General features: G+C 36.0%; 1 protein-coding gene across 2 annotated transcripts; it reads left to right on the forward strand.

The window, feature by feature from the left end:
- The first annotated feature begins 7994 nt into the window (after positions 1 to 7994).
- On the forward strand, positions 7995 to 27018 carry LOC117317866 (obg-like ATPase 1). 2 transcript variants are annotated; one of them, XM_033872825.1, is made up of 12 exons: positions 7995 to 8073; positions 10382 to 10511; positions 10997 to 11079; positions 15173 to 15233; positions 15996 to 16123; positions 19160 to 19335; positions 20153 to 20227; positions 20951 to 21048; positions 23014 to 23154; positions 23953 to 24049; positions 24502 to 24624; positions 25002 to 27018. In XM_033872825.1, the coding sequence occupies exons 2-12, from the start codon at positions 10408 to 10410 to the stop codon at positions 25110 to 25112; spliced, it is 1197 nt and encodes a 398-aa protein (XP_033728716.1). In that variant the 5' UTR covers positions 7995 to 8073; positions 10382 to 10407; the 3' UTR covers positions 25113 to 27018. The 2 variants fall into 2 exon arrangements, with proteins under 2 accessions (XP_033728716.1, XP_033728717.1); XM_033872826.1 differs by having other exon boundaries at positions 8065 to 8173.
- The last annotated feature ends 820 nt before the right edge of the window (positions 27019 to 27838 follow it).

Consider the following 27838-nt stretch of genomic DNA (forward strand, 5'->3'; position numbering starts at 1 on the left):
GTGTTGTTGAACGGCTATGGTGATTTAAGGAAGGTCTCCCCTTTGTCAGAGATGCATGCGTGTGATGAGTGTGTATTTGTCTTTGGATGCTGTGGTATACTCATGTCTGTTTCCATGCAATAGCGAAGAACTGGTGTCGAAATTATGCTATGTCACTGAAGCATACTGCCGAAGACATCCAGCATGACACCTCACACCGTCACATTATACTGACAGCGGGAGAACCAGTCTTCCCACTCCCAGAATACAGCGCATTAATTAAGCAAGAGTACTAACTCCATTTCTGATAGACTCTGGTATGTCTTTGGCAGGGGCAGAACCCAAATCCTTCCTCATGGGGGAAAGAGCTTAGCCAAAAGCCAAAAGTGAGGCAGTGTCAAGGGAGGCATTAGGAAGATGAAGGTTGTTAGAAAATTTGGTTTGGTTTGGTTGTTTAACGTCCTATCAAGAGCTAAGGTCATTACCTCCTGTGCGTGCAATATGCATGCGTGTGGTGGTTGTGTATATTTTTCGTATGTGTGTTTTGGGAGGCTACAATATGTTTGTGTAAAGTCTCCTTGTGATAGTCCGGAACTTTTGCCGATTTAAAGTGCTATCTCACTGAGGCATACTGCCGAAGACACCCAGCAGGACACCCCAGCCGGTCACATTATACTGACAACGGGAGAACCAGTCGTCGTCTCAATCCTAATTTGCTGAGCGCTAAGCAGGAGTAGAAACTACCATTTTTAGAGACTCTGGTACATGTATGTCTCGGCCAGGGGACAGAACCCAAAGCCTTTCTCACAGGGGCGAACGCTTAACTCAAGGTCAAAATTGAGGCACTATCAAGGGAGACATTAGGAAGAAGATACATGTAGTTGTTTAGAAATAAAAAAAATAAGATCCCAAATTTACGATCATGCAATGAGGACATTAGGTACAATTCTAACGCCCTACCTGCAGGACAATGTAAGAAAAGACTAGATCCGAAATTGTGTCGCCTCTTACGATCACGACCAAAATGAAAAAAAAGAAGAGGTACAGTTGATGGAACTAACGGGTATATTAATATCAGTATATTGTATATTAACAAGTAATTTGTTCGATTACACATTGAATTATAAAGTACGGAGAAACACCTGTTGAAATCATCGTAAATTCGTGATTCAATACTCAAATCCCTGCCTAGTGTTTTCCAAACGAAAACCTATGCACATGCATTTTTGTATTACCTACATGTACCTAAGTAGAAATTTTCTATACAAATACTCATTGTCTAAACTAGTAAGTTAGATTATGTTGTAAAGAAGTGACCAGATTGACTACCATTCCGTCTCCATTTTTATTTTAGAGAGCAAAAATATCATGTAAATGTAATTGAAAAGGAGTATTTTCTTCTCAACATAGGGAGATGTTTATCAGATGTAATTTTTTCTAGTTGAAAAGATGAAGATCCAATTAACAGACAATAACGCGAACTGTAATGAACAAGAAGACGAAGAAAGGTTCAGAGGCAACTCGACCGAAACTTCCTATCAACCCGTTACTTGCACGCTGAAATTTTTATATACTCTGTGTAAATCTTAAGAAAAGCTAACTGACCCCTCGCGGTCATAACGGGATGGTCAACCTGTTGATCTACCTAGACCCCACACTTCTCAATTACACTCATCCATCATCCCGCCATTGAAATTAGTCAGCTGAAAACTTTCCAATTTTGATGATTTGTATTAAGCTACTATGTACTTCTTACTTATCAAGGAGGAAATCGGAAACAGTAATCACACCACTAATAGCTCCTTAATTGATTTATAAATGACGGGTGATAAAAAATCATGTCAAGATTGGCCGGGTACAGCCACGAAGGTTAAGTCACCCGTAGCAACCGTCTGACAGGACGCACAAGGTCACTGAGTACAAAGTGATCGATTTTAACGTCAAGGGGAGTGCAATGGATATGTTGAAGGAATTATGAGAGGATATTTATAGATCTCTTGACTAGCATGTGATGATGTATTGGACGTGACAAAGGCAGACTTCCTTCTGTTAGTTATTAGTAGTGCTTCTAGAGTTGTGGGGGAGTGATAGTGGTTATGTTAGGTGTCGTGAGTGGTTGTAGGTGGAGACGGGTTTCTTTTAAAAGAACAAAGCGACTAGTACCGGTAGTTCGTTATTGTAGGAATTGAAAGTGATACCATGAGCTAAAGTAGTGAAATCCGGAATAGATTTTAGGAAAGTCGGTCTAAACTGTTAAAATGTAGAAAGTGTGCTAGTCCGAATAATTAAAATAAATTTGATAAAATTAGATATTTTGATAATTTTGAAAAAATGTCAAATGCGAGGGTATATTCTGAGAAGCTAGAGACACCCTCGAATTGAAACCAGCAGATTGACCCTTGATTTCACAATAATTACATTCTGATATGTATGTTTATTGTGGAGGCTGAAAGGAAAGCACAGACGTTCGTCTATAATATTCTTAAGTTCAACTCCTACTTAGTACTAGAACAACTAACTCCTTCACTATTGCTAGGATGTTTTCATAGGGCTATTTCTTTTCAACATAGGTTATCTCCCTTTTTGTGGTGATTATCTCCCTTATTTGATGCTAGGTCATGAATTTTGTTTTGCCTTCTCATTGATTTCAGATAGATTTTCAATAAATGTAAATGCTATCAGACGTTTTTTATTAATACTATTCCCATTTTATGCAATATCTCCACGACTTCTAGTATATTGTCACATCATTGGATTATTTCCATTGACTCTATAATTGTAGTACGCGAAATCAATGATGCATGAATGTTTATGTTCTATATATATTGATCTAGAAATGTACACTTGTCAGTGAATAAACCCCGAGACAAACATGTTTTACACCGCAATATGTATGACAGGAGTTACTAATCTCACAATGATATGCAATATCTGTTCCCAAACCGAGGTCTATAAAGGAACCTCGGTTTGACATTCCGCCCAATTACACACTCTTTTCTAATCTACAGAACAGGTGGCCGATACAACCGTCGACAGACAGCGCTGCTCATCGGCCTTACAAAAATTGTTTCTGACAATAATTTCTTGAAATATCACCGATCTGGTTGGTCTGTTTCTCTATAAAACAACAAATCAGTCATCAGTTTTTTGTTTGTTTGTTTGTTTGTTTGTTTTGTTGTTGGTGGTGTTGTTTTTGTTGTTGTTGTTTTTAATGTAACTATTTTTAGTATTCCTAACCATCAACATGAGGTAGGGTCATCAATATCCTTTATTCTAAACTTATACATGTAGCTATGGCTGTTTTGTCTGGTTCATTGAACACATTGCATCAAATCTTATAGTTATAGTATAATATTCCAATACCAACCAAATGTACTTTTAAGACAATATCCTACGTTCGATAGTTTGCTTGATGTCCTTATTGTAACGTGAACTTCCCATTTATTGATAGCGACATACCTACGCCACACACTTATATTATGAGTTCTGTGATAGAGATGCATAAAACCATTGAAAAGTGTTCAGTATTGTGATATTTATAGTCGAAATTCTACTTCCTTCTGAGAAATGACATAAAACATAATTTTTTTGAAACTAGTTAGTATGTCTGACGGGGTCGTTAAGTGTAATTATCATGTGCCTTTGTGTAATATACTAATATGACAAGGGGCCGCGGTGGCCGAGTGTTTTAGATGTCTCGACACTTTATCACTAGCCCTCCACCTCTGGGTTGCGAGTTCGAAACCTACGTGGGGTAGTTGCCTGGTACTGACTGTAGGCCGGTGTTTTTCTCCGGGTACTCCGGCTTTCCTCCACCTCTGAAACCAGGCACGTCCTAAAATGGCACTGGCTCTTATAGGACGTTAAACAAAATAAATCAAGCTAAACTAATATGACATTAAACATATTCTATTTAGGGGACAATGAAGAGACCAAAATAGATATGTCCCCTATTGCAACACTTAGGATATTAAAATATGTCCCTTCTTTCCTCACTGCTCTGTCTTCTTTAGTTTTGTTTCCTCTACACGTGTCTCCTCCTCTACACGTGTCTCCTCCTCTACACGTGTCTCCTCCTCTACACGTGTCTCCTTGACACCCATCGTCATATGACCCTGGCTGTATGTGTCTCCTTGACACCCATCGTCATATGACCCTGGCTGTATGTGTCTCCTTGACACCCATCGTCATATGACCCTGGCTGTTGGTGTCTCCTTGACACCCATCGTCATATGACCCTGGCTGTTGCGAACCTGTTAAACCCCTGAACGTCCTAGCGTCGTCGATTTTGGGACAAAGTTTCGGGATATGTTTTTACACCTTAACCTCGGGTTTTCTGCGAGAACCGTAGAACATCAGCAGCATAATCAATAACAAAAACTAGAGTCCTGTGTGGCTCCTTTTTATAGTGAGAAAATGATGATTTGAAGTATTTGTGCGATGTAAACATTTCATGTATTTTTTTATATTATTAAGCAGTCCTTAATTACTGTTGATAGGACGTTTAACAATACAACCAAACCGTTGTTCTGAACACAAGAAAACCCCTGCTACAAAACAATAATGTTTTTATTTTTCTGCTCGATAGCTTATTTTCTATGATCAATCCCAATTATCTTGTAGTTGATAAACACTTGAATGACCTATTGAAAATATTACATGGTACATGTGAAAGCAGACCGGTTAAATTAATTATATGGACGTTTTATATGAACACATTACCATTGATATCAGGGACCTCTACATTTCTGTTCAAGGCAGCTCAAACAACAGCTGTATGCAACTGTTGGAAGAGAGGTAACTCTTCGTTTTAAACAGCTCCAAGTCACCAACAGTAAGATGGTGAGTTGGCTGTTAATCCTGGCAATACAATAAATTCATTTGAGGACGTTATCTACTCGAATGGGTCGCTTAAAAGTGCTACTTCATTGAAATACAATATGTCTGAGGTACATTTGGATGAAATATCTGCTAGTCCGTCATACAGACACTGGAATCACAGGGACAAGATAATCTGTTATTGTCTATTAGGACATTCCCTGGTGTATATAGCACATTTTCAGACTTCCAAGGCCTCCCCGGCTTGACCCTCATACCGCAAGGGACAAACATAACTTGTCTATACTCCACAGAGACCTCAACATTTGCTACAGTCTATAAGTATTTGGACATTTTCTAATATGTATAGCACATTTTCAGACGTTTTGGAGGGCTAGAAACTCGGTTAATATGACACCACTCTGTTCCTAATTTTATATAGAAAATAGAAATATTATATTCTTCGCTATTTTTTTTTATAATAATTTCATTTAAGGCATAGATTATATTATATTACCTGACAAAACATCGTTTGTTTTAATTGATATAACTATATATATACATCCATTATCGGGCGGGCATTATGTAAATACATTGCGATCCGGGTATTCATCATCTAATAGACGACTTCCACAATAATCATATCAAAATATCGGGCCGACTATCACTGCGCCATTGAAACGTAAGCTTCGGGTATTTCTGCCTAGGCAATTGGGTGCCGTAGATCGTTAGTTGGAGGCCCGGCCAGGGCACGAGTCATAAAGTTGTCTTTCTTCGTCAATTGTGTTACTATGATATATACACCTGAAGAGCTTGCTCTCAAAGCATGTTGAAAGCGCTAGTGTGAATTTCTGGTTTGTGTTTTTTATTATTATTACTATGTATATCCATCACAAGGACATTATATATTTTTAATTATATATATATATATACATGTATAAGTAAAATAAAAAAAAAAACTCTCCGTTAGCGCTTTCGTCGCGTCATGGCGACTCTTCAGAATGATTTTATTTTCAAAATAGATGATTATGACGTCATATATTATGACGTCATAGACGTAGACACAGAGACAGTAATACACAACACAGAATGGCAACATTGTGAATATAAAATTATTCGAAATGAAAATAAAAATAAAACTGCCCTTACGAGGAATCGATCTCACGATATATGTATATATATATATAGGGTCTAGTAAGTAATAACGACGGTATAAACCAATATAGGTACTGGATCCTAACAAACAAATGTTGGATGCGTATTACTAGAAATATATATATATATATATATAGAACTCAAAATTTATATATATACACACTGTATATATATAAATTTTGAGTTCTAATGAAAAGATCTAGGAAACACTCTTTGTACCTGGAATATTACTCGCGAATTGTGATTATTGTATGCTGAAACAATGAGAATGTGTTGGTGGAAAACAGTCGTCAATATCTCTTTGATTACGATGATGACAATGAAAATATTCAATTTGAGAATCGTTTCCTAGAAACTGGACATATATTCTATGACTTTGAATGTAAAGTAAAGTTTACTCATTACAAGCACCAGTAAGAAGCATTCTGATTGGTTGTTACATTATTTAACAGTCTGAATCACCATCACGTCTCCAGCTAAAGGTTGGTGTCCAAGCTAATGAGCAGTCCAAGCTGTGAGGAACCTTGATGTACACAAGAACAGAAATAGATTATGTTCACTGTGTGATGGAAATGATATAGAGGATGAATTTCACTTTATTATTAAATGTCCTTTTTTTTGTCGATTTACGTAGGTCACTTATCAAATCGTACTATATCAGAAACACAAGTATGTACAAATTTATCCAATTATTATGCACAGAAAATCAAAAAGATCTATATAATTTGGCCAAATATATAAAAACTGCTAATAGAAGACGTGATATTGCATTAAATTAAGCTAACGTCTTGAGAGTTTATTAATCACAAAATAGTTATTATTATATGCAGTGCTAGATATCTCTCTACACTTCTAGGCGTACTGTAGGTGCGATAGTGGTGCGTGTGTGTTTTTGTTTATATGTTAAATGATATATTGCACTGTATATATGCACAACTGATGAGCGGTATAGCTCAAAGTAATAAATGAACTTGAACTTGAACATTGAAAGCTCTCTGATCATTGAGAAACAGATTAACACTATCGCAAGCGCCTGTTATTACCAAATTAGAAATATCGAATGTAAATGACAGTTCATCACCACTTATTACTTCTGTATTAGACGGGAACAACTTACATTATTACCGTGCAACTGTTTCCAGGAAGACCAAAACCCTTGACAAATTCAGGGAGTGCGCTATACAAATGTTGTTTGTTGTCATAATTATTATCTTTATTCCTCTATCGGAGGCAGGTCCCCCCTGGAAATGTAAAAAAAAAAATGAATGGTAGAGTATAATGAGCATCAAAACTAAATTGTTGTGTTCACTTCTATAAATTGTTACAAAACTCCGTCACTTGATAAACTTAAATTGTATCTCTTGGTGTACATTAGAGTTGCTTACTTCGTAAGTTTTATTAAGGAAGTATTTCCCAACCCTTTTCCCTTTAAACTACGCTAAACAATCGGGGAGTCGAAATCACTTCAAAATGACCCTACTACAGCCAGTACATGGGGAATAGATTGTTCTGTAACAAGGGAGCAGAAAATGTAGCGGCCAGACCGGGGTTCGAACCCGGGACCTCCGAACACTAGCCAGATGCTCTACCAATTGAGCTACCTGATCACCGATGATCGACCTAGTCCAGTCCCGCTACAGTTCAAAGGGAGATAACTCGAACTAGGCTAGTCGCTGAAACAATATTAGGCGTTCCTTACACGTTCTATTAATCCTCTCCCGACAGCTTTTGTTGTTTTTAATTCAAAATTTTAACCTTAGATAGTGTACTAAATAAAATGCAAACTTGTTCCGATTTCGTTTATCGTGGTCAGTTGTGGTGATTTTTCCCCCCGACGAACCCTGACAAAAGCTTTCAATGTCTGCAGGTCTATCGAATATATGCCTTAAATGTTACATTTTAAAAAAGACGATCCGGTTTGTCTGCATATGTACATTGCTTGTATGTATGTCCCTGCATAAACCAAGAGGATATTGAAGGTTAGTTATTTTTATTCCTACTTTCATTTTGAGCAACAGGAAGTAGGTGGCGATACCGCTTTCCTGTTGCGATTTCGCCATATTGGGTAAACCACGTTTTGCCGGTTGGCAGGGTAGTGACATAAGCTATTTTGGAAAACACGTAAGTTGCTCATCGAGTGGTGCAATAAATTGTGTTTTGTGTTTTAAAACGGCTATAGAAGTGTCTTCATCCTACATATATTGTTTTCGTCAATCCAGAGGTGAGAATTGAGTAGGTTAAGCAAAATAATCAGAGGATGATTTATATTATTGACATCTGACACGATCAAAATAATATTAAGATATTGTTCTGTAACTTATCGAATCCTTATAAACATTTATATATATATATATATATATGTTGATGAGCCAATTGTGTTACCGAAAACCAGAAATTAATTGGGGGTTACAACTTACAGATGTGCTATCAGCTTGTGACGTGCATGTACAGTCAAGATTATCATTGTTTGTGGTCGTTTAAAGAAAACATGTCTTAGCCAGGCCTCTATTTTGAACTGAGATCCTTGAATTTTTAGTAAACAGTGAATTAGCAATGTCAATAGATCCTACTGTATCACAAGTTCAGTGTAATCTTGGACAATAAAGATGCACATTACATAGAACGCTGTATGTGTTACTCCTACGTTACATCAGAGACTGCTGGCCAGCTGTCTACACTGACAAGGTACCTGATACCCTTCCTAGATGACACTGGTTAGCTGATGTCAGCTAATTCTGACGCATCTTGTAATAATAACTCGCTGTTATTCATAATTTGGCCTAAAAAAATGTACCTGTATTTCTGATTACCCTACACCAAATTAAACCTTAATTAAATTTTATGTCCAATTTCAAGAAGGACTATATATATATTAAAGCCAACATTCTTTGTCTATATAGCATTAGTAAAAACTATTTCAAAAATAAAAAGACCTCTCTACCTTCCTGCCCAATTTGTCTGGCGTGTTACAGGGGTCGACATTAAGGCTTGTCCGGTACCACACTAAATTGCTGTCGGACAAGTGAAAGTATCAAAACACTTGTCCGACTGGACAAGTAACAATTATTGTCTTCATGTTGTTTATTTATATTCTGAAATCAACATTCACAAGACTTCACCTTATACTTATGATGAAAAAGAAACGAAAACATGGATAGTGTACATGGAGTGTGACTTGTTCATAACGAAAATAGTTGAATTTGGAACACTATGCAGATGATAACTAAACTTCCATGTTTTTCGAAAATATTCAATCAGCCCCATTGGTGTCTTTGAATTCCATACTGGAAAAAAGGGAATATGAATGAAAGTGTACAAGGAAATTGAAAGGACTAAAGTGGCGACAGATGCTGATACTATCTGCCTCGCTATTTATTGCAAGATTTAGCAAATATATTTTTTCAGATATTTATATATATGCACTATTGCATTTCTTCAATTATGTTCATGTTTTAGTCAGTTTATTTCTATTCTTATAAGACTAGTTTAGTTTCTGTAAATCGAAAATAGGCAGTCAGTAGTGTTTTTTTCTTCATTATTTAACTTGGACAAAACACCAATAAATATCAGTAATATAGTTGCCATTGCAATGTTATCGTTTTACTGCATGACACACAGACATTGAAAAACATCATTATTTGATTGAAAATGTTCAAGTGGGACAAGTGATAATTCCATTCGGACAAGTGAATAAAGTGTTATTTGTCCAAAGGGACAAGTGCAGAAAAAGGTTAATGTTGACCCCTGTGTTAGCAGAAACATCTATTATTTTTTAGGTCCGACTCTCTTGTTGTGTACCTCTAATGCTGTAATTAAGTGTGTATATATATATACTGCCTTCCAAAGGTTTAATTATGTTGGAAACAAACATAAAAAAGAATGATTCAATTCAATGTCAAAACCTGGATTTTACACTTCCAAACTCGAGTACATGTAGTCAAAAGCTTATGTTCATGTCTTATTGTATGAGTTGCTTTTTTCAAAGGGCTACATCTAGATACAGTCCAAATGATCACACTAGATTTGAGAACGTAGCCTTACCAAGACATTTATTTATTGTCTTGGGCGAAAGGGGACGGGGTAAGATTATTGGTACTACACCACCTTGTTCTCTAAGCCCATTACTTGCCAAGCTAATCCAAATGATTCAAAATAGCTAACACTTTAATATAACGTAGGTAGCAGATACCTACAGTATATTGAAGGGGGACAGGTTAAGTCCATCATAGTATTTAATTATTAAAAAGATCGAAAACTGGCCCGAATTAATATTTAAACCCAAATATCAATAGGAAACGGACAAGAATTTTAAATTGGGAGTTTCTGAGATGAGATCACGTCATGAATATTAGATTATCAGATTTGGACAAAATATTTATTTTTTGCCAGATATATATCCGTTACCGGTAGTATCATTTTGTTTTTACAGGTTGGAAGCAGACCAATTGGTGAACGATGCCTCCCAAGAAAAAAGATGATGGGGCTGCAGCCATACCTCCTCTAATTGGTCGTCTGGGAACGAATCTCAAGATCGGGATTGTTGGTCTGCCCAACGTAGGGTAAGTTTTGTGGCAGGTTTAGCATAATAAGATGATGAAGCCATGTTGATTATCAAAACCAATCAGAAAGCTGCATACAATTAATGGAAAATTAATTATATACGTGTAGGTTTGTTACAAGTTCAAGAACAAAATGACTTGCAAGTAATTTGGAATTCAAAATATTAAAAAGAAATCTCGCTATTATAGATAAAGGGTTGAACGTCATTCTAATAAGACAATATCTTACAGCAGTATGATTTTTTGTGCATCAAATCACCAGATTCGGTTGTTATATTGACATAGGTATCAAAACAATGATTTACATCCATTAATGATAAGGATGATAATAAATTTTAAGATTACAGTCATAATGGTGGAAGCAAAGATCCGTCGGGTATCATTTCTCGTGCTCTTAATTTGGGATAGTTTTGAAAACAAGAAGCATAACGATATATATCATTAATTAAACTACTCATCTTTTGTCTTTTTTTTTGACATTTCAGGAAATCAACATTTTTCAATGTACTAACCAAAAGCTCCATCCCTGCTGAGAACTTTCCATTTTGCACAATTGATCCAAGTGAAAGTAAGTTTTAATCTATTGATACCCAACTAAAACAAGATACATGTTTGTTAAGTTGTACTGTTCTAAAAAAGATGGACAAGTGTACTGAAATAGAAGTACACTGTATTTATCCTTAAACAAGCCCCCTCCTCACTGTAAAAGTTCAGTGACATTTTTTGTCCTCAAATAATCTCCTAAGGTAAAAGTTTGGTAACATATTGATCCCCAAATAAGCACTCTCGACAAGTTAAAATGTTTAGTACTAGTTTTATCCTCAAATAGGCCCCCTCGGCTAGTTCAAAAGTATCATATCCTCAAATAAGGTCCTCCCCAAGTGCAAAAGTTTAGCAACATAATTATCCTCCAGTATGCCCCCTCCCCAAATGTAAAAGTTTAGTTTGTATTTATTGTCAAATAAGCCCCCTCTCCTTAATACAAAAGTTTAGTTCTGGTTTTATCCTCAAATAAGCCCCCTCCCCTTAATACAAAAGTTTAGTTCTGGTTTTATCCTCAAATAAGCCCCCTCCCCTTAATACATAAGTTTAGTTCTGGATTTTAGCTCACCGGTTACGAGTAACCATGAGCTAATGCTGTCACCCCGGCGTCGGCATCCCACCCCACTTTAAAGTTTTTGAGATCAGTTTTTGGAAAGCTTGTAAGTCCAAAAGTATACACCTCACACCCTTCTAATATAGTTTATACATTCATTAGAGGTCTAGGAGTAATGTTATGGCAAAATCATGCAGAAAAAATTGTGATTTTTTTTTCGCATTTTACCATTTTGTGAACTAAACTTTTAAAGCACCAAAATCCACTTTAAAGTTTTTGGGGCAAGTCCAAAATTATGCTCTCACACCCTTCTAATTTGGTTTATGCATTCATTAGATGTCCTGGAGTGATGTTATGGCAAAATCATGCAAAAAAAATTGTGATTTTTGATTTTTTTGGGCATTTTACCATTTAGTGGACTTAATTTTTTTGGCACAAAAACCCTCTTTAAAGATTTTTGGATTAAGTTTTGGAAAGCTTGTAAGTTCACACCCTTCTTATTTGGTTTATACATCCATTGGAGGTCTAGGAGCGATATTATGTGACATGCAATTTCAAAATGACATGCTTATACATACATAAAAAATGAATGCCTAGTGTGATTGCTGTCGCCGGTGAGCTTACGTAATCATTGATTGCACTTGTTTTATCCTCCAGTAAGCCCCCTCCCAAAATGTAAAAGTTCAGTGTTGAATTTTATCTTAAAATAAGCCCCCTCCCCTTAGAAGAAAAGTTTGGTACTGGTTTTATTCTCAAATAAGTCCCCTCCCCTAGTGCAAATGTTTCATACTAAAGTATGGTGAGCTTATTTGTGAAACGCTTTTAGTTTACATATTTCAAAATTGAACATTCTGCTTATTTGTGGGTGGGGGCTTATTATCAGATAAATGTGGTAAAAGTAATTGCTTGTGTTTAAATGCTATAATTAAATATCAAGGAACATATATTTGGTATTGAAGAGATTTGTATTCAACTAACCAAAATTTATGTTGATACAGACTGTGTAAATGTGTATATGATCGGTCCTCATGCGAGGAACTGAAATTTCTGTCATAAAAATAAATACTGGAAAATAAATAGAAATGCTTCCCAACCTACCTACCTTATATTTTTAGCCCACCATCATCAGATGGTGGGCTATTCAAATCGCCCTGCGTCCGTGGTCCGTGGTCCGTCCGTCCCTCCGTCCGTCCCTCCGTCCGTAAACAATTCTTGTTATCGCTATTTCTCAGAAAGTGCTGAAGGGATCTTTCTCAAATTTCATATATAGGTTCCCCTTGGTTCCTAGTTATGCATATTGCATTTTGAGACCGATCGGAAAACAACATGGCCGACAGGCAGCCATCTTGGATTTTGACGAGTGAAGTTTGTTATCGCTATTTCTCAGAAAGTAATGAAGGGATCTTTCTCAAATTTCATATGTAGGTTCCTCTTGGTGCCTAGTTATGCATATTGCATTTTGAGACCAATCGGAAAACAACATGGCCGACAGGCAGCCATCTTGGATTTTGACAATTGAAGTTTGTTATCGCTATTTCTGAGAAAGTATTGAAGGGATATTTCTCAAATTTCCTATGTAGGTTTCCGTAGGTGCCTAGTTATGCATATTGCATTTTGAGACCAATCGGAAAACAACATGGCCGACAGGCAGCCATCTTGGATTTTGACAATTGAAGTTTGTTATCGCTATTTCTCAGAAAATACTGAAGGGATCTTTCTCAAATTTCATATGTAGGTTCCTCTTGGTGCCTAGTTATGCATATTGCATTTTGAGACCAATCGGAAAACAACATGGCCGACAGGCAGCCATCTTGGATTTTGACAATTGAAGTTTGTTATCGCTATTTCTGAGAAAGTATTGAAGGGATATTTCTCAAATTTCCTATGTAGGTTTCCGTAGGTGCCTAGTTATGCATATTGCATTTTGAGACCAATCGGAAAACAACATGGCCGACAGGCAGCCATCTTGGATTTTGACAATTGAAGTTTGTTATCGCTATTTCTCAGAAAATACTGAAGGGATCTTTCTCAAATTTCATATGTAGGTTCCTCTTGGTGCCTAGTTATGCATGTTGCATTTTGAGACCAATCAGAAAACAACATGGCCGACAGGCAGCCATCTTGGATTTTGACAATTGAAGTTTGTTATCGCTATTTCTCCGAAAGTGATGAAGGGATCATTCTCAAATTTCATATGTAGGTTCCCCTCGGTGCCTAGTGATGCATATTGCATTTTGAGACTAATGGGAAAACAACATGGCCGACAGGCAGCCATCTTAGATTTTGACAATTGAAGTTTGTTATCGCTTTTCTCAGAAAGCACTGAAGGGATCTTTCTCAAATTTCACATGTAGGTTTCTCTTGGTGCTTAGTTATGCATATTGCATTTTGAGACCGATTGGAAAACAAAATGGCCGACAGGCAGCCATCTTGGATTTTGACAATTGAAGTTTGTTATCGCTATTTCTCAGAAAGTACTGAAGGGATCTTTCTTAAATTTCATATGTAGGTTCCCCTCGGTGCCTAGTTATGCATATTGCATTTTGAGACTAATGGGAAAACAACATGGCCGACAGGCAGCCATCTTGGATTTTGACAATTGAAGTTTGTTATCGCTATTTCTTAGAAAGTGCTGAAGGGATCTTTCTCATATTTCATATGTAGGTTCCTCTTGGTGCCTAGTTATGCATATTGCATTTTGAGACCAATCAGAAAACAACATGGCCGACAGGCAGCCATCTTGGATTTTGACAATTGAAGTTTGTTATCGCTATTTCTCAGAAAGTAATGAAGGGATCATTCTCAATTTTCATATGTAGGTTCCCCCTCGGTGCCTGGTTATGCATATTGCATTTTGAGACCAATCGGAAAACAACATGGCCGACAGGCAGCCATCTTTGATTTTGACAATTGAAGTTTGTTATCGCCATTTCTCAGAAAGTGCTGAAGGGATCTTTATCAAATTTCATATGTAGGTTCCCCTTGATGCCTAGTTATGCATATTGCATTTTGGGACCAATAGGAAATCAACATGGCGGACAGGCAGCCATCTTGGATTTTGACAATTGAAGTTTGTTATCGCTATTTCTCAGAAAATACTGAAGGGATCTTTCTCAAATTTCATTTGTAGGTTCCTCTCGGTTTCTTATTATGCATATTGCATTTTGGGACCGATCAGAAAACAACATGGCCGAGAGGCAGCCATCTTTGATTTTGACTATTGAAGTTTGTTATCGCTATTTCTCAGAAATTGCTGAAAGGATCTTCCTCAAATTTCATATATAGGTTCCCCTTGGTTCCTGGTATTGCATTTTTGGACCAATCTGAAAACAACATGGCCGAGAGACAGCCATTATCGCTAAATCTTAAATTTGTTATATAGGTTCCCTTTGTTTGAAAAGTACCAGAGGGCTATTAGTAAGACTTAGAGGAAGGGAAAAGTATAGAAAAGATCAATCTGACATGGAACCTATAAAGATCATTCAATGGTGGGCGCCAAGATCCCTCTGGGATCTCTTGTTTGAAATAGAAATGATAGAAAGATGAATGTTTGATATATTTTCAGGTCGTGTAGCAGTGCCTGATGCTAGATTTGACCATCTCTGTCAGCACTATGCACCTGCAAGGTAAGGTTTATCTAACGATCAATATCCCCACTTCGATAAATTTTATACATCGTGAATTAGCATCTATGTCAGTTTCATGTATCTGCAAGGTAAGCTGTCTAAAAATCAATATCCTAGCTTTGATAAAAAATTTGTACTGTGTGAATCAGCATCTGTATCTGCTATGTACCTGAAAGATACAGTAAACTCTCTCTAAAGATTTCAGCTAAATTTTATAGCTTGATATAGGTCTTTATTCTTACAAAAAATATCTCGGCAATCATTCATTGAAATAGAACCCTTGTACAACTTATTAGAGAAATATTTAATTCAAGTTTGATATAAAAAAAATCAGTCAACAAACTTTAGATTTACATTTTCATAGACAATAGGTCTATGGGATTTGAGAATGTGATAGACCTATTTTACATAAACCAACAACAAATCGTCTCGGTCCATCAGTCTATCGTTAAGTTCGCAAATTGCACAAGTGAGGTCTTAATGAATGAATTCTGAAGGGAAAAAAAAACAAAGTATGTGGTAAAGAAAAAAATTCATCTAATAATGTACAAATGGGGCTGATAGGTACAAAAATACTGTGTATATTGTCGACTACAAAGGGGACAAAGGTGAGGTCCTAACACCTATACCTCAATTATATATTTTTGCTAATACCGGGTAGGTCATTTAATTTTTGAAGCATTTCTTTTTGTTAAAGGGAAAAAAACATTTTGGGAAAGGATTTGATAAGCTTCGAATATGTTGATTAATTTATGTTTGCAGCAAAGTACCAGCATATTTGAATGTGGTGGACATTGCTGGACTGGTGAAGGGTGCTCACGAAGGTCAAGGTCTCGGAAATGCTTTCCTGTCCAACATCAACGCATGTGATGCCATCTTCCATCTCATTCGTAAGATTTCTTCGGACATTTGAATTGCTTGCCTCTTATTATAATTCAAGTTAGCATAATGATTTGTAATTTAAAGATGTTGAATACTGCTGTCTGTGTTTCTACTGCTTGTCATAAAAATGCTTAAAAATAGAAATACAGAGGAGCCCACTTATTTGCATATCGGTTATTTGAATATCCCGCTTATTTGCATAAAATTCTAAGGTCCCGATTTTTTTCTTCTTTATCTTTGTATTTTAATCCCGTGTATTTGCATAGTTCGAACAAAATTCAATAAATATTGACGAACCTGTTCGAATTATTCGAAATTATGCTTCAGAAAATAAGCGCGAGTTCGAACTATCCGAGTTGATATCGGCGAAAATCTCGGCAGAGTAAAATCATTAGACACAAACACATCCATTGTAAATCTGATACGTAACAACGGCCGCCTGAACAATGGCACACTTATAAGTAAGTAAAATGATACTATTTTATTTAATTCAATGTTAATTGATCGTGAAACGTTCTTCATTTCGCGATAATTATGATGGCGATATATGTTGAAAAAATTAGGTCAGAACATCAACATGTTTAAATATGCCCAGACGTATTATCTACCACACATATATTTGATACCTGCAAAATTATCCATCACTAATTGGGACACCTGTGGATTGTTTTGACTGGATACGAATGCTTATCATGTCACTCAGCATGACTGGGCAGCCGATCCTTTCAACTTTACCGCAAGCGACACCTCGTGTGGCTTGCTTACCTAGCGTGAGGTCGCAGGTTTTCAGGTAATACCTTGATTGGCAATACTCAAGAGATGTCCAGTCACAACTAAATAATCATAATGCTAAGTTAACACTAGTTATATTTGAAGATACACAGACGATTTCTTAGTTTGCCATACAGTGCGAATACAAATATAGCATGTTATTTATACATTGTCGGGGCCTAAATTTGGAATCAGCTGTCTCGTGCGTGGTGTATTTTGCAATATAAAAAAACTGAATTAATTTTTCTGGGTTGGTCGTCGGGGCCGTGTCATCGCGAGCTTTCAATTGAGTTTGCCGAAAAAAATCTTACTTTACGTTCTTCATTTGACAAGTTTGAACTATCCAAAATATTGTCAGTTATAAACGAGAGTTCAAACTATTACTAGCTAAAAAATATTGTTTTTCTAGAAAAAAATGTGTGTTCGAACTATCTGCATGTTCAAAGTAATCAGGTTTACCGTATGTAAAAGATCAACTTTTGTAGGGCGGTAATAGTGTAAAGTATGTAACTTTTGTAGGGTGGTAATAGTGTAAAGTATGTAACTTTTGGAGGGTGGTAATAGTATAAAGTATGTAACTTTTGGAGGGTGGTAATAGTGTAAAGTATGTAACTTATGGAGGGTGGTAATAGTGTAAAGTATGTAACTTATGGAGGATAGTAATAGTGTAAAGTGTGTAACTTTTGGAGGGTGGTAATAGTGTAAAGTATGTAACTTATGGAGGATGGTAATAGTGTAAAGTATGTAACTTTTGGAGGGTGGTAATAGTGTAAAGTATGTAACTTGTGGAGGATGGTAATAATGTAAAGTATGTAACTTTTGGAGGGTGGTAATAGTGTAAAGTATGTAACTTATGGAGGGTGGTAATGGTGTAAAGTATTTAACTTATGGAGGGTGGTAATAGTGTAAAGTATGTAACTTTTGGAGGGTGGTAATAGTGTAAAGTATGTAACATATGGAGGGTGGTAATAGTATAAACTATGTAACTTATGGAGGATAGTAATAATGTAAAGTATGTAACTTTTGGAGGGTGGTAATAGTGTAAAGTATGTAACTTTTGGAGGGTGGTAATAGTGTAAAGTATGTAACATATGGAGGGTGGTAATAGTATAAACTATGTAACTTGTGGAGGATGGTAATAATGTAAAGTATGTAACTTATGGAGGGTGGTAATAGTACAAAGTATGTAACTTGTGGAGGATGGTAATAATGTAAAGTATGTAACTTTTGGAGGGTGGTAATAGTACAAAGTATGTAACTTGTGGAGGATGGTAATAATGTAAAGTATGTAACTTTTGGAGGGTGGTAATAGTACAAAGTATGTAACTTGTGGAGGATGGTAGTAGTGTAAAGTATGTAACTTTTGGAGGGTGGTAATAGTACAAAGTATGTAACTTGTGGAGGATGGTAGTAGTGTAAAGTATGTAACTTTTGGAGGGTGGTAATAGTACAAAGTATGTAACTTATGGAGGATGGTAATAGTGTAAAGTATGTAACTTATGGAGGGTGGTAATAGTACAAAGTATGTAACTTATGGAGGATGGTAATAGTACAAAGTATGTAACTTATGGAGGGTGGTAATAGTGTAAGGTATGAAACTTATGGAGGGTGGTAATAGTGTAAAGTATGTAACTTATGGAGGGTGGTAATAGTGTAAAGAATGTAACTTATGTAGGGTGGTAATAATGTAAAGTATGTAACTTATGGAGGGTGGTAATAGTGTAAAGTATGTAACTTATGGAGGGTGGTAATAGTGTAAAATATGTAAATTATGTAGGATGGTAATAATATAAAGTATGTTACTATTGGAGGTTGGTAAAAGTATAAAGTATGTAACTTATGGAGGGTGGTAGTAGTGTAAGCTATGTTACTATTGGAGGTTGGTAAAAGTATAAAGAATGTAACTTATGGAGGGTGGTAGTAGTGTAAAGTATGTAACTTTTGGAGGGTGGTAATAGTGTAAGGTATGAAACCTATGGAGGGTGGTAATAGTGTAAAGTATGTAACTTTTGGAGGGTGGTAGTAGTGTAAGGTATGTAACCTATGGAAGGTGGTAATAATATAAAGTATGTAACTTTTGTAGAGTGGTAACAGTGTAAAGTATGTAACTTATGGAGGATGGTAATAGTGTAAGGTATGTAACTTATGGAGGGTAGTAATAGTGTAAAATATGTAACTTATGTAGGGTGAAATGTAGCACCTTAGATGTAAAATGTCTGAGATATCGTGTGATATGGTTTGATAATTTCATTATATATACAATGTGTTGACAGGTGCGTTTGATGACGAGGAGATCGTCCACGTGGAGGGGGATGTAAACCCTGCACGAGATTTGGAAATTATCCACAATGAGCTCCGACTAAAAGACCTGGAGTACCTAACCAAACATCTAGATGGACTAGAGCGTACTGTCGTCAGGGGAGGCAACAAGCAGGGCAAGGCTGAATATGTATGTTGTTGATACGAAGGTCAATATATGTAGTAAGATTTACCGTAACTTGGATATTCTTTTTCTTGCATGACTTGTGATATAAATTATGTTCTTGGTTGCTTATTTTTGTTGTTGACTACCAGTAATATTGTTTTGTTGACCACTAGTAATATTTTTTGTTGACCACCAGTAATATTTTTTGTTGACCATCGGTAATATTTTTTGTTGACTACCAGTAATATTGTTTTGTTGACTACCAGTAATATTGTTTTGTTGACTACCAGTAATATTGTTTTGTTGACCACCAGTAATATTTTTTGTTGACCATCGGTAATATTTTTCGTTGACTACCAGTAATATTGTTTTGTTGACTACCAGTAATATTGTTTTGTTGACCACTAGTAATATTTTTTGTTGACTACCAGTAATATTGTTTTGTTGACCACTAGTAATATTTTTTGTTGACCACCAGTAATATTTTTTGTTGACCATCGGTAATATTTTTTGTTGACTACCAGTAATATTGTTTTGTTGACTACCAGTAATATTGTTTTGTTGACTACCAGTAATATTGTTTTGTTGACCACCAGTAATATTTTTTGTTGACCATCGGTAATATTTTTCGTTGACTACCAGTAATATTGTTTTGTTGACTACCAGTAATATTGTTTTGTTGACCACTAGTAATATTTTTTGTTGACTACCAGTAATATTGTTTTGTTGACCACCAGTAATATTTTTTGTTGACCATCGGTAATGAATATCGCAATTGTACCTATGATCTGTAAATGCAGTGTCTATGTGTAGTTATTTAGATACATTTGCTGTTCTCCAGGACTGTTTGGTGAAAGTCAAAGATGTACTCAATGCGAATCAGTGGGTCCGACAATCATCTTGGGACAATAAAGAAGTAAGTATACCTATCTATTTGTCACACACTTTTGTTGTCTCCCACCCAAAATATCTCCATGCCTTCCATCACCCACCCAATGGACAGCTTCATTCTAACTTAAATACCTACCTCCAATCATAATCACTTTCTCCACTAGTAATCCAAACTACCGACAGAGCCCCAATCCTCCACCTCTCTAGCCCGATACCTGATCAGACGACCTACTTGGAAATCCACCCATCCTTCCTGTCTAGTTATTTGCCCAACCTACTAATCCCAATTACCTGACAAACCTGCTAACCTATCTTCCCACCTATAAAGGAATTTCTCTCTCCTGCCTTATAAAAACATCATACATAAAACTTAGGACTTTGGTTAGAGGATATTCAATAGAAAAAGACTCTAATCATCTTTTAGCTTTGATTAAGTTATCTTTCGGTATATGATTTAAACAAGAAAAATGTCAGCACCATGACATGGTTAAGTGATAAATTGTTTTCATTGAAAGCTTAGAATATGAGGAAAATGAAAGTTGGTATCAAAACTAACAAAAATGTTAATTTAAGCAGTGACAAACAATATTAATAAGCTGTGGAATATTAATATGATTTTTAGAAATGTATCATATGACTACTGTGAGATATATGTCTGGTTTATTGTTAGACATACATCATAGAATGATGTGGAGTGTCCTTATACAGCAAGTTAATGTTTTTTCTTTTTTGTTTGCACAATTTCCAGATTGATATCTTAAATGGACACCTTTTCCTGACATCCAAACCTGTAATATATCTAGTAAATTTATCAGAAAAAGATTACACAAGAAAGAAAAATAAATGGTGAGTATGATTTATAGCTATGTTATAAATTTCTCTGACTTCCCTGTTTGAGGGGCCGCAATAGCTCCGTTTGTTAAAGCACCAGCCAAGGAACCGCCTGTGAGTGGGCTGCGATGATGTAACCTCAGGTCAAAACCTGAGGTGGATAGTTTGATGCTCCCTACCCGTGTCAGTTTGTGTTTCTCAGGAAGTTTAGTCTAGTCTGTACTGTCGTGGTTGTGTCCTTTGGCAAGACACTTAACCCTAATCGCTCTGGATGGCATGCGGCGGGCATCATTTATGTTGTGAGGTAGTCACAAACTACTACAAGGAGATCCCGCAGCCTCAGAATGATATGGCTATTCACAGGGCAATAGCAATACCAATGCTGTAGTTTTAGTCTGCCTTCTAATTTGTATATTTGCTTCTTGACCACCTGTTTACATATCTAAAACTCCACATTTTCTTTAGAGAACCCAGCAAACAAACAGTATGAGAGTGTCTACTGTAGTTTAAGTACTTAATCTCATGTGTGCCTTTCACTTATTCCAAGGTGAAGAAATATGTATTTTGAACATTTCGAATATATTTTGGTAATTTGCAGCAAAAAATAGGCTGGTTTCATCTAAAGCATACAGAAAAATGAGATGTATTTCTGAAATTCATTCCAAATCAGAATGCTGTACAAAATTGATAGAAGAAGCTAATTTTGTATTTAGTTATATACCACAAATTACTGGCTTTAGTCGGTGAGATGAAACCTATCAATAGGCAGAGTCGTATAGGCGATAAACCATTAACTAACTAATGCTGACAGAACACAAAGACAAAACCTGGCAATAGGCGGAGTCATAGGTGGTAAACCATTACCTAACTTACATTGACAGAACACGGAGACAAAACCTGGCAATAGGCGGAGTCATAGGTGGTAAACCATTACCTAACTTACATTGACAGAACACGGAGACAAAACCTGGCAATAGGCGGAGTCATAGGTGGTAAACCATTACCTAACTTACATTGACAGAACACGGAGACAAAACCTGGCAATAGGCGGAGTCATAGGTGGTAAACCATTACCTAACTTACATTGACAGAACACGGAGACAAAACCTGGCAATAGGCGGAGTCATAGGTGGTAAACCATTACCTAACTTACATTGACAGAACACGGAGACAAAACCTGGCAATAGGCGGAGTCATAGGTGGTAAACCATTACCTAACTTACATTGACAGAACACGGAGACAAAACCTGGCAATAGGCGGAGTCATAGGTGGTAAACCATTACCTAACTTACATTGACAGAACACGGAGACAAAACCTGGCAATAGGCGGAGTCATAGGTGGTAAACCATTACCTAACTTACATTGACAGAACACGGAGACAAAACCTGGCAATAGGCGGAGTCATAGGTGGTAAACCATTACCTAACTTACATTGACAGAACACGGAGACAAAACCTGGCAATAGGCGGAGTCATAGGTGGTAAACCATTACCTAACTTACATTGACAGAACACGGAGACAAAACCTGGCAATAGGCGGAGTCATAGGTGGTAAACCATTACCTAACTTACATTGACAGAACACGGAGACAAAACCTGGCAATAGGCGGAGTCATAGGTGGTAAACCATTACCTAACTTGCGCTGACAGAACATAGAGACAAAACAATAGGCAGAGTCATATAGGTGGTAAACCATTTACGAACTAACGCTGACAGAACACGAAGACAAAACCTGGCAAAAGGTGGAGTGATATAGGCAGTAAACCATTAACTAACTATCACCGACAAAACACGGAGACAAAACCTAGCAATAGGCGGAGTCATATACATGTAGGTGGTAAACCATTAACTTACTAACTAGCTACAACAAGTTAGGTTAATACAAATATTGATTTTAATACACAATTTTAAGAAATATGTATACCTACCTTTGTTTGGGGTGAATTATAAAAGGGTGATATTACCATCTATCTGCCAGGTTAGTGAAAATAAAGGAATGGATCGATGCTAACGATAAAGGTGCCATTGTGATCCTGTTCAGTGGAATACTGGAGACCAAACTGCTGGACATGGAAGTGGAGGAACAAGAAGGATACCTCAAGGAGCATTCAATTGTCAGGTAGAACTGGGATACTGGTACTGTTCAGGGGAACGTAGGCTATATTACCGTATTTATCCTCTAATAAGCACCCTCCCCTAGCTGTGCTAGTGATTGGATACAATTTCTTGTTGTCATTTGGCTAATTTTTATGAATATACTTTTGCCGAAACACATGAAATGCTTTATTGTACTTTGCATATTGGCTAAAAATCTAGTGAAAATAGCAGTTGCATTTAGCCAAACCATCTCAAGATTAGCCATTGGCTAAATGACTACTGTCTAGCGGTAGCACAGCCTAGTATAAAATTTTAGTTTGAGGAGGGGTTATTTGTGAATCACTTTCAGCGATTTCAAAATTGATTATTCTGAAAAAATGATGAAGGGGGCTTATTCGTTGGTAGGTACTTATTTGAGATAAATACATTTAATCAGTTCATGTGTATGTGTGTCTATACTTGTATTGAAGATATCTCGTGAATCACTTGGCAGAATAAGTTCTTATTCTCACCATAATATCACACGATGATTGCATTTTCAAAGGTCAAACTTTACCATGAGATGTTTATAAAAGTCACAAAAAATTATTTGAAAAGTATGTGAGAATCTAGAATATTTCTGTAGGAAATATAAAACTAGTTAAAACAATGTTACTAGTCCTGTGGATGATCACTAAATCTGAGCTAATTTTACTCATGGTCATGGATAATTATTTAATACATATACATATATATTATTATAATTTAATACAATATTTGTTATTACACTTAATGTTTTTGTGAAGGAATGATTTTTAAGACAAGTGCTTTTTGTTTTCAGCGCTCTAGACAAAATCATTGTCAATGGCTACAAGGCACTTAACTTGGTGTACTTTTTCACATCAGGAAAGGACGAAGTCAAAGCCTGGACTATACATGTAAGTGACTATTCTTATTACCCTGCCATGTCGGGGAGCGGCGATACTGTTATCCATGTGTATCAACTTCTTTACTTTAGAAATTTAGAATTTGATTGGGGAAAAAAAATGATTGCAAAGGTGCAAAGGTGGATTGCAACAATACCTCAGATGTTTCAGGGTTCCAATGCCAAATCCAGGTCATCTCAACTATCCATTAAAAATTGTCGCAGAAATGTTTTCATCACTCTAGCAACATCATTTCCTAAGGGATTTTATATAGAACAATCTTTATACTTGCATTTCATAAACTGTGCATCCATGATTTTCAATTAACAACTTCACATCATATTGTCATCTTGAACTTATTAAAGAAAAACCTGACTTAATGTTGATTATGGAAAATAAGCAAAATGCAATTTTAAATTAAAAAGTGAAAAGTAGATATATTTAAAATGTTTCACCTGTTTCAGAAAATCACCAAAGCACCACAAGCTGCCGGTCGGATCCATACAGACTTTGAGAAAGGTTTTATCATGGCGGAAGTCATGAACTATGCAGATTTCAAAGAATTTGGTTCTGAAAGTGAATGCAAGGTGAGGGGTTGATTAATGATATTTATTTCATATAATCTGATACAATTAAATAGCTGAATAATGAAATAAATAAATTCATCTATTTTGGCACAATTAAATTTCAGCACAAAATTTTTAACATCTAATACTGAGGGGCGGAATGGGTAAACATCTTTCCCCTCCCTCTGCCTACCTACAGCATTAGAGTGCTTTTTCGGCCTATTTTGGGTAGTGAGCCAATTTCAGCGGTCAGAATACAGACACTCGGGTATTGTACTCTTTGCTTGACAAAGGAAACACACGTTTTTGAAGGCTTGCAAATTAACTTTTTGATTTCTGTTTGTGTACAAAACAAACTTGCAATCCATTTCGGTAATAGCTTACGTTTATTTTTTTAGGCCAATGGAAAGTACCGTCAAAAGGGTCGTGACTATCATGTGGAAGATGGTGACATTATACTCTTCAAATTCAACGCTGGAGCTGGATTGTCAGATAAAAAGAAAAAGTGAAGGATATTATCAAATATTCCAGCTGCTTGTAGACTCCTGATGTACCCAGGTATTCCAAAATGACTATCCTGATTAAGATGACTTTGGTACCAATTCATGCAAGTGAAGCGCATGTCTGATGAATTAACTGAGGGTGGAAGTGTATTGAAATATCCCCTGTCAGTATGTCGGGGACCAAAATGTGATCAACAGTGTGAAATTCTCAACAGCTCAGCTATTGAATATTGAAATTTTGTTTAATTTGTCCTGTTATAATTTTCTATTGATGCTTTCAGCTACTATCAGAAAACCCTGTAGCATTTTGCCAATGAAATTTCACTGTACATGCCCTGTTTTAATTAACATATGTGAATTACCTCCCTTTAGATGTTAAATTCTTTCATAAAAAGTATTTTAATTTTGACATGTATTTTCTTTCCCTTATTTTTTTCTTCCAATAATCTTAACTTTTCTTTTTGTCTTGCATGAAATGAAAGGGATAAAACTTATTAATTATTTCTTCTAGAAGTTAGAAGACTATACAGATGTAATAAATGTTGTTTGGGGAGGTGAAGTGTTAAAGATACATGATATTCCCCAAATACTTTCATCATAATTTTTCAGAGGTTTCATTCATATTTGGAGAAAATTGGCCTTAAATCTGTTTGTTCTGACCCCACAAAGCCAAAAAAGTCCCAAAGGACCTGTACGAGCCTTTCATTTTATTTGTCCTCAAGTCTACTTGTAAAATTACTGTTAGTTATGTTACAAGATTATGCCAATTACTTCTAGAATTGATTTTGTTTTAAGATTTGCTCGTCATGTTTATTTAGGGGGGAAACAGAAATATTCATGCATGTATTGCAAGAAAATATATTGCTTGTTGAAAGTTTAGAAACATTCTTCAACTTATGAAAATCCCATTGGTGATGTTGCTTGTGGGTTGGGGAATTCCACTGGAAAATTTGCCTGTGAAAAGCAGGATTAAATTTAAATTGAATATCCTTAAATGCTTAACTTTTAAATGAGGAAAAATGAGTTAAAAAGTATTTTTAAACTGACCAAACCAAATTTATGATGATAAAGTGAAGAGTTGCAATTTGCTCAGTTGCTGCAAAAGTATTGATACTTTTATTTTCACTAAATATTGCTTAATTTTAGAGTCAATATTAAATATTATGCATGCCACTATATTGCATAAACACCACATATTATATAAGATATTGTGCACTGACAGTCCAAGGGTTCCACTTGGACTTGAAGATGTTTCAGTATAGTTAAGAGGTTTTTCACTAGACATAAAACCTGACCAAGGCCGATAGGGTTTGAGGATAATCAGGGAGATTAATTAAATTCCAAGTTTATCTGTTTTACTATCACTTCATCTTAAAGCATATTTTCCAAGATCACAGGTACACTGGACTTGACAGCACTGTTACTGGGTGTCATGTACGGGACTCGATGTCTGCCAAAAATTGATGCTTCAGAACAAGAAAATAAACAATGCATTTCATAGATATATTAACAAGTTCCTATAGAGTATTTGACTTAATAAATATTTGCCAGAGTTCCAAAGTAGAATGCTGTTTAATTCACAAAGGACTACATGAAACTGCTTGATATTCATGAAGTATTGCAAAATTTTGTTGAATATTAATGAAATGGTATTGATATTCTGTTGAATAACCATGAAGTAATTTGAAATTACTTGCATATTCTAAAGAAATGCGAAAGTATATTCATATTGCAAAAATGCCAGCTTGGCTGACGTTTAACATCTCCTGTAGAGGCAAGAGAGGAAGACTGGAAAACCAGGTATTAAGGTTGAAAACATAAGTTTGAAAACAAAATCTGATTGCTACAATGTACAAAACAAAATCTGTACAACGTTACTGTATCAGAATTTAAATAAATTGAACCAACAAGAGATCTTGCTTCGATTATTTGTCTATTACCAAAGTTTAATATTACCTGTGACCTCGCACCCTTGTTACCAAAGTTTTATATACCTGTGACCTCGTACCCTTGTCTATAACCAAAGTTTTATATTACCGGTGACCTTGCACCCTTGTCTATTACCAAAGTTTTATATTAACTGTGACCTCACACCCTTGTCAGTTATCAAAGTTTTATATTAACTGTGTCTTCACACCCTTGTCTGTCATAAAGTTTTATATTACCGGTGACTTCTCACCCTTGTCTGTTATCAAAGATTTATATTACCGGTGACTCCACACCCTTGTCTATTACCGAATTTTTATATTACCGGTAACCTCACCCTTGTCTGTTATCAAAGTTCTATATAATCGGTGACCTCACACCCTTCAATACAGATGATACAAGCATGTCCACGTCCATACAGATGATACAAGTATGTCCATACAGATGATACAAGTATGTCCATACAGATGATACAAGTATGTCCATACAGATGATACAAGTATGTCCATACAGATGATACAAGCATGTCCATACAGATGATACAAGTATGTCCATACAGATGATACAAGTGTGTCCAAACAGATGATACAAGTATGTCCGTACAGATGATACAAGTATGTCCATACAGATGATACAAGTGTGTCCATGTCCATACAGATGATACAAGTGTGTCCATACAGATGATACAAGTATGTCCATACAGATGATACAAGTGTGTCCATACAGATGATACAAGTGTGTCATACATATTATACAAGTGTGTCCATACATATTATACAAGTATGTCCATACAGATGATACAAGTA

This window comes from Pecten maximus, chromosome 19 (genome assembly GCF_902652985.1).
Source record: "Pecten maximus chromosome 19, xPecMax1.1, whole genome shotgun sequence".
NCBI classification, from domain to species: Eukaryota; Metazoa; Mollusca; class Bivalvia; order Pectinida; family Pectinidae; genus Pecten; species Pecten maximus.

What these genes read in the sequence shown, in the direction of transcription:
- LOC117317866 (XM_033872825.1), top strand. Translation starts at nt 10,408, where the DNA reads ATGCCTCCCAAGAAAAAAGATGATGGGGCTGCAGCCATACCTCCTCTA. An exon ending in TGCCATCTTCCATCTCATTC is followed by an intron (nt 16,124 to 19,159) that starts GTAAGATTTCTT and finishes ATGTGTTGACAG; the next exon opens with GTGCGTTTGATGACGAGGAG. An exon ending in CATCTTGGGACAATAAAGAA is followed by an intron (nt 20,228 to 20,950) that starts GTAAGTATACCT and finishes CACAATTTCCAG; the next exon opens with ATTGATATCTTAAATGGACA.